Source organism: Pavona decussata, unplaced genomic scaffold (genome assembly GCF_977016875.1).
Source record: "Pavona decussata unplaced genomic scaffold, jaPavDecu1.1 SCAFFOLD_324, whole genome shotgun sequence".
NCBI lineage: Eukaryota > Metazoa > Cnidaria > Anthozoa > Scleractinia > Agariciidae > Pavona > Pavona decussata.
In genome coordinates, this window is record NW_028145713.1 from 1,673,248 (window position 1) to 1,685,701 (window position 12,454).

Below are 12,454 nucleotides of genomic sequence, written 5' to 3' on the forward strand. Positions count from 1 at the left end.
TCTGTTCTGTTGCTTCAATTTCTGTTTTAATGTCCTTATTTCACTTCGCGTGTCTTAAATTCTGTTCTGTTTCTTCAATTTCTTTTGTGATATGTCAATTACCGCTCCAATCTCGATAGAAAAGAATTTGATTGCCAATAAGAAAAATTGGCGATTCTGCATAACACAATTTGAAACATAATTTTGGCGGAGATCACCCCTCATAGAAAAGTGGTGTATTCGAGTCCGCCATTATGAATTTATGTTCCCGTGAGCCCGCGGTATGAAAGTGATTGAAGTTGCGGTATTTTTATTCAAACCTATTCTCGGTTTTCACTGTCACGCCATTGAAAAAAAAAATCAAAACCATTCCATGAATGAAGTCAAGAAATTGACATGGTATAGAGGATAAATAAATAAGGCATCTGTCCAAGTGTCAGGTCTGTGCGGCATTCCGTACTCGAGTTATTTGACAAAATGTTCCACATAAATTTATAGAGCTTAGTATGGAGAAGCCATGTTTGTGCCCCTCTGAGGGGCACAAACATGGCGGCCGGAAATAGGAAAAAACATCTGGAGTTCACTTTTGCCAGAAAAGATGTTTGTTTACCCTTGTGAATTTTCGAATGTTTAGATTAATATTTATCCTCAAACTTAAATTGTTTAGAATGCTGAAAATTACCCGAAGAGTCATTTTTAAGATACGGAAAAGCTCTGTCACGGCCGTCCTCCTGATGTCACGCACGATGGAAACTCGGAAATTGAAACTGTTCTATTTTCAAAAGGAAGCACGACATCGAGCTAAGAAATTGTGAACAGACATATTTTTAGGCAATCTTTCCTTGAATGAAGGTAAAAACTTTGTAGGCCTCCCAGTTTTGAATTCTAGAATTTGGTGACGTCACGTGAAAACCAAGGTGTTTTTGTCGTGACGAAATACTCTCAAGTCGCTGATCGAGCGAGTACTGTAGTTCTCCTTCTGGCGACGAATTTCAGAGCTGTTTTGACCACAGAAAGCTCTCCTGGGTCGTCTTCGCATGATATAGGCAATGGAAATGAAGAAGTCATGACTCTGTAGAGCTAGTTCCGTCTGAAGAAGAGGCAACCGAATAAGTTCAGCAGCTAGCTCTGTTGCTACAAGAGGAGGAAGAGCAGACTTTGCTGAGTCGTTCATCTCTCGGGTAAGATATTAGAGATAGAGATTAATATTTAGACGTGTTATTACTTGGGCGGAGCACCAAGTTATAAAATAGGATTTCTTCGTCTACGCCAAAACGCAGTGATCTAGTGCGCGTGCGCTACATGTTGGCCGAGTCTGCGAGTCTGCATGTATTCATCATAAGCCGCCATTACGGGACAAAAAACAAGGACGTAAAATTAAAACAATGAATATCGTATTCTTAAAAGAAAACAGCTAGTATGTGTGTTGTCTGCTAACTCCTTCTATTGAACGAAACTAAGGGGCAACTTTCCTTTCAGGACGGATATTTTCCAAAAGTTCGACTTCAATTAACCTCAGACACTCTTTTGGCTCTTCTCGATAAATCCCCATTCGGTGTCAAACGTAATCGATAAGATCAGGCCGGAACCACTGAATTTACATACAGCCGAGCAAAACATTTCATTTCTCTGGCCGCAATATAAAAAAGAAAACGTTCAATTAACTTTAAAGATTCAAGACCATTCCGTGGGTGAAAGGTTTAGGGTAAAGTAGGAAACTAAAGCTTCGAAAATAAATTTCATTCGGGGTCCAGTGTGAGCGATAAGATCTATTCACCAGAACAAATGTAAACACTGAAAGTTTGCTAATGCACAGTGACAATCAACGTTTATTTACGTTCACTTGGATAAAACCAAAATGTGATCCTCACGGGAAAACAGGGAAAAAGGTGAACGCACGGGTTCGCCAAATTGACACGCTAAACGTAGAATCTGAAAAAAAATCTTTCCTTCGGAGTCGAGTGTTAGCGATAAGATCGATTCATTGGAACAAACGTAAACGCCGAAAATTTGCATATTCATACCAACAACAACTGAGTACCGCAACGCTAAACGCATTTTTATTTTTACGTTGGATAAAGCCAAAATAGCAACTTGAGCACCCGGGCTTTAGCAAAACTGAAACGGCCCCTTCCGATGTTACAAAACGTTGAAAGAAGCCGTCGTTTGGATGCAGAAAGGAATCGCCACGCTGAAAACCCCGGGAAGAAATCGGTCACGTGCTAGGCAACCTAGCCTCCCACGCAGTCGTTTTTAGGGGACTCGTATTACCTCCTCCCCGCAAACGCCTGCTTACCCAAGCGCCACATTCCTTTCCGCCGCTAAGCCAATCACAGTGAACCTTCTAAAATCTGGAAGGTTGACCTTGACCTCAGAACGCCTCTCGCGGGAACAGTGAAAAACATCACAACGGAGACAGAACTTGACCGAGCTTAGCTTTTAGCACCGTGTGCCCTACGTTCAAAATTTCTCGTGTAAATGCCTATCAACTGACTGCAATAAAAAAAATTCGTGACGGGAAATAGTGATAATTTCGTCAATTTGCCGACTGGTAACGCAAAGTCGCTTTAATATTTATCAAGCTTTGCCTTCAATCTTGTCGACCTTGTCGGTGTGGAGGAAACCAAAATATTACCCGATATGTCGGTAAACTTTAAAGATTTTGCAGTTGAAACTCGCTTTGTTGTTGCAATTTGTTCGGGGGCATGTGCGACATTTTCCACAAGGACCACAAGTTGATCGGCTCTTTGTCGTTTAACTTTCCGTTTAATAGTCTTTTATGAACTGATAAATACTGCAGATCTCCCCTTGATACCTTCTACATTCTTCTTTGCTTTCTCGAATCGAGCTAGTCTGTCGGAGCACTTCGTACAAACAAACAAATCTGCTCCAGAGTTTCGGCACCCGTAAGAGGCGATATCTTCACCGATTGTCAACTCGATCAGGCGGGGAAGATCGATTACACTTTCCCGAAGCTTTTGACTCTCCCAGCAGTGTCAAAACGTCGCACAAGAAGCGCTTGTATTCACATTCGATATTTGTTTTGGTGTTTCAGCCATGACCAGCCATTCCAGAAGTGAAAAAATATATATATTCCAACTTAACTCCCGCATCTCTCAAGACTGTAACAGCTAGACACTGTACAAAGCTCGCGGGAAACGGAAGCGACCATTGTAACCAGCAATTTGATTTGATGTCATTAAACAATGCCTCGATGGTGATTGGCTAGGGTGCTTGCGGAGTAAAACAATGGGAAAGGAATGTGGCGCTTGGGTAAGCAGGCGTTTGTGGGGAGGAGGTAATACGATTCCCCTAAAAACGACTGCGTGGGAGGCTATAGGCAACCAAAATCGTTCACGTGTCTCAAGTTTCATCCGGCGACGCGGCATTCAGAAAGAAAATATTTTCGGCGGTTCTTGGAAGGAAAACTGGACGGTTTCTGTTTGTTATTCAGCTGCAGTGTCTTTCCACTTTATAACCCAAGCTTCTTTCATTTAAAGCCCTTTTAAATCCTGGAAACACTCTCTTTTGTGTCATGATATTTTGTCCATTGGCAATCACGCAAAACCACTAAAAGAATGAACGTGCACTTCGACCTTTTCGTTGCCTTCCAGTGCGAGTGAAGTTTATTATTTCCTTTTTGGCGTGTTTAATAAACAAATAACTGTAGACATAATTTGAAAAAGTTCATTCTTTGGTCACTCACAGAGCGCTTTGATTTTGTCATTAAAGTTCTGTCCTATTCCAGTGATTATGAAATAGATTCGTTGAGTTAACTTTCTGTAAATCGGATGTTCTGTGAGGTTTGTCTTATCGGCGCGCGTCCCATATAGAACGCATGTCTTTTCGCACGCGTGTCATATTGCACGTTCTGCGTGACATTTTGCGATCGTGCGCTGTTACCAGTGAAAAAGCTGGAACATCTCTCGTAGAAATCCCAGAAAAAAAGGGTATCAGGGTGGAAAGGTATTCGCACAAATACCCCTCTGTCGCCAAAATTCATCATTACCACTGGAACCGCAAAATACTCCTTTGTCGCCAAAATCCATCATTATCTTAGATGCACCTCATGGTTACAAAATCCGACATATTTAGTATAAAGAGAGTAATGTTTTATTTTGTTTGCGTAACATTTTCGGTCGAACTACATCACGTTTATCGCAAATATGATGCCTTAGACTCTCAGCGAATCTTTTATCGTTCACCTGTCACCAATGACTGAACTATTAAACGTGCATGCCCAGATACTCCTAATACAACGGCGCCCAAGTAAACGCTCCCACAGCGTCTTGTTTGCTGTATTAACAAAACAGGCAAGCTTTAAAAGTGTAGTGCCTGAGAATCCGCAACAATTTCAGTTGACTACTAGTCAGTTCATTCCCCGAAGGGAGGCTACCGGAGACTCAGTTGAATTGAAATCGAAGTCAAGTTTAGGTCTTTAGCTTTGCTTTCGAAAGTTTGCCTTGGTGTTAAATTAGAGTGCACAGTGAAGTTTCGGTTCCGAGCAAGCTTACTGTTTTTGCGCTTTTTTACCATGGAAAAGGAATATAAATTGTAGTGAAAAGCCCTGTACAATGGCTTGAATTTCAGCTGATCGTTCCCTTGTAATTGATGCTAAGTTTCCTCTTGGTATAATATTTTCTCAGGTGCAAATGTTCAAATTGCTCCCTTGAGCGACTTACCAAGCCTGGAGAGTGCTGGTGCTGCATGGACATCATTGTATCCAGATTTGAATAAGTACAGTAATCAATAAACAAATAAATTTGCAAGGCAACAACAATTTGCAATGATTTGTTTTCTTCCCTTGCATCATCCTGAACAATGTAATAGTAACAGTCTTTTCTGTGTACATATATTTTTGTAAGGTGCCCTACATCAGGTTAAACACCACTGCACTAGATGCTTTAAACTACTGAAGAAATGACTAGCTTTATAAATGAAAATTTATTAACATGCTTTCTGGTAACAAGCATCCACCTAGGCAAATGAGGGGAGGAAAAGTAGGAATTTTGCAAATATACATTGAAAACAATATTCTTGGGAGTTAAAGTTTGTGATTCAGGTATTAATTGAAATTTTTTTGCTTATTCTAATGAAGGGTCAAATCAACCTAACAACAAACATCCTTTGTCCTACATGTCTGAGGGCAAACCCCCAAGCAAGTCTTGATGAGTTTTATACACTATTGCTGTGGTAACAGTTCTTGATACTTTCACTTTTGGTGCAGTGAGAGTTGGGCAAATGCATGCTACCAAAAATGTAGTAAAGTTGAGACTGTTGTGAGCCACCTTTGATTTTTTTCTCAAATGTAGATTCAATTTCATTTGTACAACAACAAATTTATTGGTGAAACAAGATTCTGGCACTCTTTTTCAAACGAATATAAAAATAAAATTATTAATGTACTGCAGACAATGAACCATAAACCTTATTCCAAAATGGCTACCATATTAATATTCTTTTGTTTATATTCAAATTAGTATTTCTTTAAAACCACACCAAAAGAGAAAACATTTGAGTTCTGGTTGCTATGCATGGCTCAGGAATGTCTGTGCTTCAGCTCCCTGTTAGCAGGGAGTAGGGGGTGGGAGGGGGGGGGGGGGAGTGGAGGGTCATGAAAATATATATATAAGAAGGAACAGTCAACGGCGAACTCAAACTCCTTCAAAATCGCTCAAAAACCGCTTTTGAGGTAAAAGGACGACTATTTACCACAGATAAGGTAATTCAACGTTTATTTATCATTGATTTGTATACATAGTTAGCGATATATCGCTATAGGTGAAGCAAACGGTAAATCGAGTGCATTTACTATATAATAACAATCGGCTACACAGACACATTGTGTGGGCCCCCTATGCTTCGAGTTGAGAGTTTGACGTCACTTTGTTTTTCCCGGGTGACCCGGCCTCTGTTGTCATTGGACACCATCTGCCTTTGGTAACGCCGCAGGAACATGGCGGTTCAATGGCGGATGAAAATTCGAGGAGTTTGAGCGCAAAAAAATCGCACTTTCCTTCATCTTATGAGGATATAACTTGGAAATCATGTACTTTAGGACATAAACTACCAATCAACCGCAAATAAAAGGTATTCGACAATTTGATCGTAGTAGCACTTTAAAACGGACACGAGATATCAGGTTGTCGTTTGGTTTCCTGCCATCGCCGCGCCGTGTTTTGTTCTCTAATACATGTATGGCCCAAGTTCCAGAGTTGGAAGATAGATAGAAGTGCCTGATTCATTGCGCCGCATCTGCGTAAAAACATGTTGAACTGCATACGCACTGGCTTTACACTCGCTTGTATTCTTTTGTGTTTTGTTTTGGTCTATGTGCTGCAGAAAAACCCTGGAAGGCCTGTGCGAAAGTCCGACTTTCACCCGATTCCATACACAAGTTAAGCTCCGTGCGAGACAAAAACCGAACGGAGAATTCAACTGTCCGGACATTCGCCACAAAGAAAGAACCCTACTTCGACAAACTCAACTTGTGCTCACAAGGATTCTAAGAATCTTTCATCTCATTGCTAAAAAACATGGCATGAGATACTGGTTGTACACAGGGCCACCCAACGGATCGTTTCGGTAAATTATCTGTTCGGAAGGCCCTTAATCCGCTACAATTTTCTGAAGGGAATTTTCACCACGAACTTTCGTGATATGGGAAATTTAAGGCCTAGTGTTTTCGGATTGACAAAAATGTTGTTTCGGGTACCGATAAAAGGTCAGCTAAGATTTTCGGAAAGGAACTGATAAGACCTAAGGTTTTCGGGAAATGGACAAAAATGCCCTACTAATTTCGAAAAGACTCAAGTTCCCGTAGAATGACCGAACAGATAAAAATATTATAGCGCTGGCTAAAATGAACCTATAGAGCTTTAAAGCCACTCCAGATCGCCTAAAATAACGTTTCAAAGGATCTGAGAGAAAATTGTCGTTGGGTGCCCCTGTGTACAGGGGTACTTTGTTAGGCGCCATGAGACACAATGGTCATGTTCCTTTCGACAATGATGTGGACATCTGTATCCCTCAGACAGACTTTGAGAAGTTTATCAAATACGGTGCGAAGGAGCTACCTGGTGATATTTTTTTCCAAACGGAAGAAACTGACGTTCACTGGAAAGTACCGCGTTGGACCGGAATACTAGGAAAACTACGCGTCAAGCGAAGCTGCTACAAGCACTGCATTGAAAGCGGCTGTGGGTTTAACGATGGATTGATGTTGGATTTTTTTGTTGTGGAAAATGACTCCGATGGAAATTTCATCGAGGTGTACTGGAGCAATAATCTTCTACGAAGATTTATTTACGGTCCGATTATTAGAAAACAGAGCGAAATTTTCCCATTGACAAAAGTAAATTTCGATGGCTTTCTTCTTCCAGCTCCGCAAGAATGGAGGAAAGTTTTGACGTCGATGTACGGAGATTTTATGAGAGTTCCCGAAGGCCAACCCCTTGGGCACATAAACACAGATCCACTTCAAAGTTGTGACGAAATCGAGTGACATGAATCAAGTAGTATACACTCGATTGCAAAAACGTTGACACCTAAAAAGCATAAACCATGAACGATGAGACCCAACGGATTTGTGGGTAGTGTTTAAACAATAACCTCATTTCCATAATCAATAATTTACCATTCTCATCCCTTGCAAGAAAGAATACAGTGTAGACTTGCTTACAAGTCGAGCTTAGAGAGCGCGTGCGATCGTCAGAGCTCGAGCGAGCGAGCGAGAGCTCGGTCGCTCGCGCAAGGTCCATTCAATGAGAAGCAAGCGAGCGACTTTGAGAAGGGGTAAATACAGTGCTGACTTTATTCTTCCGAATAATTTTCTGCCAAATATTGCTTAAGTTCATTGACTGATTTGAACTTAGGCAAAACACGATATCGGCTCAAATTGGCCCTTGTTGGCCAACTTGGACACTTAGGCCCGGTTCATGCGTCGAACTTTACATGAGCCGAACCTTATCATTTGGTTCGGCGCATGTAAAGATCGACGTATGAATCAGTTAGGATCGACAGATTTGTATTTGGGTCGACCCGCCGTTCTATTCGACTGCGCCAGTCGAATAGAACGGCAAAGTTCGACTTCGATTCAGACGTCGAACTTTTACATGTGCCGAACCAAATGCATACGTTACGTATAAATTATATAACTTATATCTATTCCAGAGGTCTGCGCGTTCCATCGACTTGGCATGTGCAAAGGACTTCATTCTGAACAAGATGGTGGGAAAAGAATAATGTGCTTGTTCTTCTTGTTTGGAAACAACTAAATATACTTGTCTGAGATGCGAAAGATTAAAAAAAAATCTATTCTTGACGTGCACACGCACTTCAAACCGACAGAAACTTTCCACTACAGGCAATATTGCTACGGAGGTTACCTCGATAACCCTATAGATAAAACTCTTTCAGAAGTCAATTTCCGCGAAAGAATGTCGACACTACAAAACAAACAAAAAACGCGCACTAACATTTTGCTGTTTGTTACGGAATATCGCCTTTCTTTGCCTAACCTAAAACAATTCAGATGAGTAAATGGCACTTGATAGAAAACCAGCCTCTGCTAAGAGAGATCTACAAAGACCTTCCCTACTTTCGTACAGAATCGAAAAGGGAGATCTTTGAAAGATGTACTCGTAAGAGCAAATTAGCTTTGAAGGTCATATTCTTCCTATCTCGACCAATAGGAGCCGTGTTTGGCCTGTCTTCATTATTTCACCAAACAAGCTCTTCCATGTCAGAATTCATCTTTCCCGCCATTTTGAATCTTTTTGAGTAAAAACAACAGCCCCTGACCACGAAACTCTATTTTCTCACTTTAGCTTTAATTAATCGACTTCAGTTAGGTTTGACGTCTGAATCAACTGCCGAACTTAATTATTTGGGTCGACCTTAATAGGTATTAGTTTCGGCTCATGTAAAGTTCGACGTATGAACCGGGCCTTGAAGGAAAGCTTGCAGTGGACAGTTTCCGTTATTCACCACGTGCAACTAATTTTGGTCCAGTCAACCGTCGCACGAAAATAGAATATTATGCAGATAAATTTAGTACACTCATACCCAAAAAGCCATTGGGTCTCATCGTTCACGGTTTATGCTTTTTAGGTGTCAACGTTTTTGCTATCGAGTGTATAGGTAGAAGTTGTTCTAAAACTAAACCCGGCCAAAACATTGATGGCGAGTTCTCTCAAGCTTCCTTTCTTTCAAACTGCCCCACATACTTTACTTTTTCTTTCGTCCGTTTAAAAAAATTGTTTTTTTTTTTTTTTTTTTCATTATTTTGCTCTATATCCATTCAGAACCTAATTAGTTTTTTTAGTCTAAAATACATCAACAATAAACCGTATACCTTTAGAGGTGTCTCACGTCCAAGCGATGTAGCGAGCCGGTTTAAACTGCACATACCTAAACCCCTATATCAAACAAAAGTTAAACGGAGCTGGCTATCAATCTATACCAAGAATTGAATTGTCGAATTTTTAGCGCTGTTTTCTCGAATCAGTTTTTTCACCTGAAGGGGACACTTTAAAGAGAAAACTCGAGGCGAATTTGTTCGTTTGCCTTCAACTTTAGACAGTAGCTAGTTTAACAACAAAAACATGTCTGCGAATTTTCTCTTTTGGAATATTTTTCGCCGAGGATGATTTCTGTACGATAACTCCACGTTTAGTTCGAAAATGTTCTGTAACTTTTCACTGCAATTAAATAAAGCAAAACGCAGACACGATTTTTGAGCGCTTTGGGTCCGGAAAGTGAGGAGGAAATCAAATTTACGAAAAACAATATTCGCTTTGACTTGTAGCTTTCAAAAGGTGATTCGGACGCTCGCATTTAGAGGTCGTGAAAAATTCGACAATTCTTCTATTTCAAAATTATTGGCATAGTTTGATATAAAGCTCTATAAGCTTTAATGTGATATAGGGGCTTAGGTATCTACAGTTTAAACCGGACGCGCTACATCGCTTGGACGCGAGACACCTCTGAAGGTATACGGTAACCTTAAAGAAAAAAAAAAAAAAGAAAAAAATTTCGCTTATTTTTACCTGACACTGAATCTAAATGTTGCCTTTCAAAATCTTGAATTAAGTCTCGGCAACATGCAAAAAAATTCAAATTCCTGCAACAAGGTTCCGGTGACTAAAGGCTGGTTTCCATATGATCGCGGATCGCTGATCGCAATAAGGTCTGCGATCATCTGCGATCATATGGAAACCAGCCTTTAGATAGAACATGGTTCTATCTTCTGCGATCTTTTGCGATCGCGATCGCAGGATCGCAGACGATCGCAGAAGTAGTTTCCATATGATCGCAGAGGATCGAAGATCTTATTGCGATCTGCGATCTGCGATCCGCGATCATATGGAAACCAGCCTTAAGCAAGAGGTTGCAATTGCAAGTAACGCGTGACTCGTGACTCAATGTGTCACCTGTCATGATGTGATGCCTTTTGACAGATTGACCTGTAGCATGCGTAGGTGGCGGTATTGTAGGCGCGCGTGAAAGCCGCAAAAAGGTTATTTCGTGCGCGCCAACAATACCGCCAGTTACGCACGCTAATTGACCTCACGCCAGAAGTCGGTTCCAGACTATTCCGCACGTTCTCCAGTCCTGAAGCTGCGTTGTCTTTGATGATCATTCCGATATGTTCTGGCAACGAACGAGCGTTCACACGCTACGACGTGCAAAGAGCTGTAAGAAAATTGTCCTCATATTGGTTGGCTTAACGTTGGGGGTTTGGTTTCTTTCAAGGGTGACGAAAACTCCAGGATCAAAGCTTCTTCAGCTCGAGCAACACGCCATCTTTCATCCAGTTCCTTACACAAGTTTAGCTCCGTGCGAGAGAAAACCGAACGGAGAATTCAACTGCCCAGACATTCGCCACAAAGGAACAACCCTGCTTCGACAAGCTCAACTTGTGCTCACAAAGATGCTAAGAATTTTTGATCTCATTGCTAAAAAACATGGAATAAGATACTGGTTGTACAGGGGTACTTTATTAGGCGCCGTGAGACACAATGGTCATGTCCCTTTCGACAATGATGTAGACATCTGTATCCCTCAGGCAGACTATGAGAAGTTCGTCAAATACGGTGCGAAGGAGCTACCTAATGATATTTTTTTCCAAACGGAAGAAACGGACATTCACTGGAAAGTTCCATACTGGAGTCGCATGTTTGGAAAACTACGCGACAAGCGAAGTTGCTACAAGTACTGCATTGAGAGCGGCTGTAAGCATAATGATGGATTGCAATTGGATTTGTTTGTTGTGGAAAATGACTCCGATGGAAATTTCATCGACGTGTACAGTAGCACAAATTGGTTTCTAAGAAGGTTTATCTACGGTCCAATTTTTAGAAAACAGAGCGAAATTTTCCCATTGACAGAAGTGAATTTTGATGGCTTTCCTCTCCCAGCTCCGCGAAAATGGAAGGAAATTTTAAAGTCGCTGTTTGGAGATTTTATGATAATTCCCGAAGACGAACCGCTGAGACATATTTTCACAGATGCATTTCACAGTTGCGAGGAGATAATATAATTTATAGCAGATAAAAGTTGTCTCTTTTGGTTAGTCATATTATGAATCCTTTCACAGGAAACAGAACCGCAAACAGTCAATCGCAAAATGTGAAAGTGTTTGCGATCGGGCCACTTTGACTTTTTGCGACCTTGTAATGTGTATATGGAGACCAGGCTTTAGCGCCTTTGTCAGTTCTTTACCTTGCCCATAATTTTCCTTTGTTTTTTAAGTAATAGCTTTCGTTATTTCGAATCCACTTCTTTATAACTGTCTCTCGCTGTAAAAGTCAAACATCGTCGCTCGGACCTCCTGTGCTTTTCGTTCCCGTCCTGGGGCCCGTTTCTCGAAAGTCCCGGTAACTTACCGGGCCCGATAAGTGTCTTTGGTGATAAATGCTTCTTAACAGAAATCAATTTTTGTTAGCCTTGAAAACAATGGCCAAGTACCATGTCTGTAATCATTGTGTAATCGGCGAAAAAACATTTAAAAATATACTTATCGGGCCCGGTAAGTTACCGGGTCTTTCGAGAAACGGGCCCCTGAAAGTCAAACAACGTTTCAGCCGTGTCTTTTTTATTTGGGCTTCAAAATATTATTCACCAAACCGACGGCACTTTATTAGTTAAGCTTGTGAAACGCCGATATGAAAGCTCGACTTAATTATGCATTGTTTTCAATTCATGCCTTTTGCAGGCCCTTTCTGGGCCGCCAAGCACAAACGCCCTCTATTCCTATGAGACCTGTAAATCGGTTGGGCATAACATTTACAAGTCTAGTAAATAGGCCTGTTTTATCCTGTTTATTCCTCTCTTCGTTAAAACGGACACAAACTGATATCAGGTTGTCGTTTGGTTTCCTGCCATCGCTACGCCGTGTTTCGTTCTCTAATCATTTATCTATACTTTAATACATGTATGGCCCAAGTTCCCGTAAACCCGAGGCTGGTGTCGT

At 41.1% G+C, this 12,454-nt stretch overlaps 1 protein-coding gene across 1 annotated transcript; it reads left to right on the top strand.

Moving 5' to 3' along the window:
- The first annotated feature begins 10,482 nt into the window (after positions 1-10,482).
- LOC146453744 (uncharacterized) lies at positions 10,483-11,625 on the top strand. The gene has a single exon (XM_085096323.1). It carries the CDS (start codon positions 10,628-10,630, stop codon positions 11,519-11,521), a length of 894 nt encoding a protein of 297 aa, XP_084952449.1. The 5' UTR covers positions 10,483-10,627; the 3' UTR covers positions 11,522-11,625.
- Positions 11,626-12,454: the final 829 nt, after the last annotated feature.

What these genes read in the sequence shown, in the direction of transcription:
- LOC146453744 (XM_085096323.1), top strand. Translation starts at nt 10,628, where the DNA reads ATGTTCTGGCAACGAACGAGCGTTCACACGCTACGACGTGCAAAGAGC.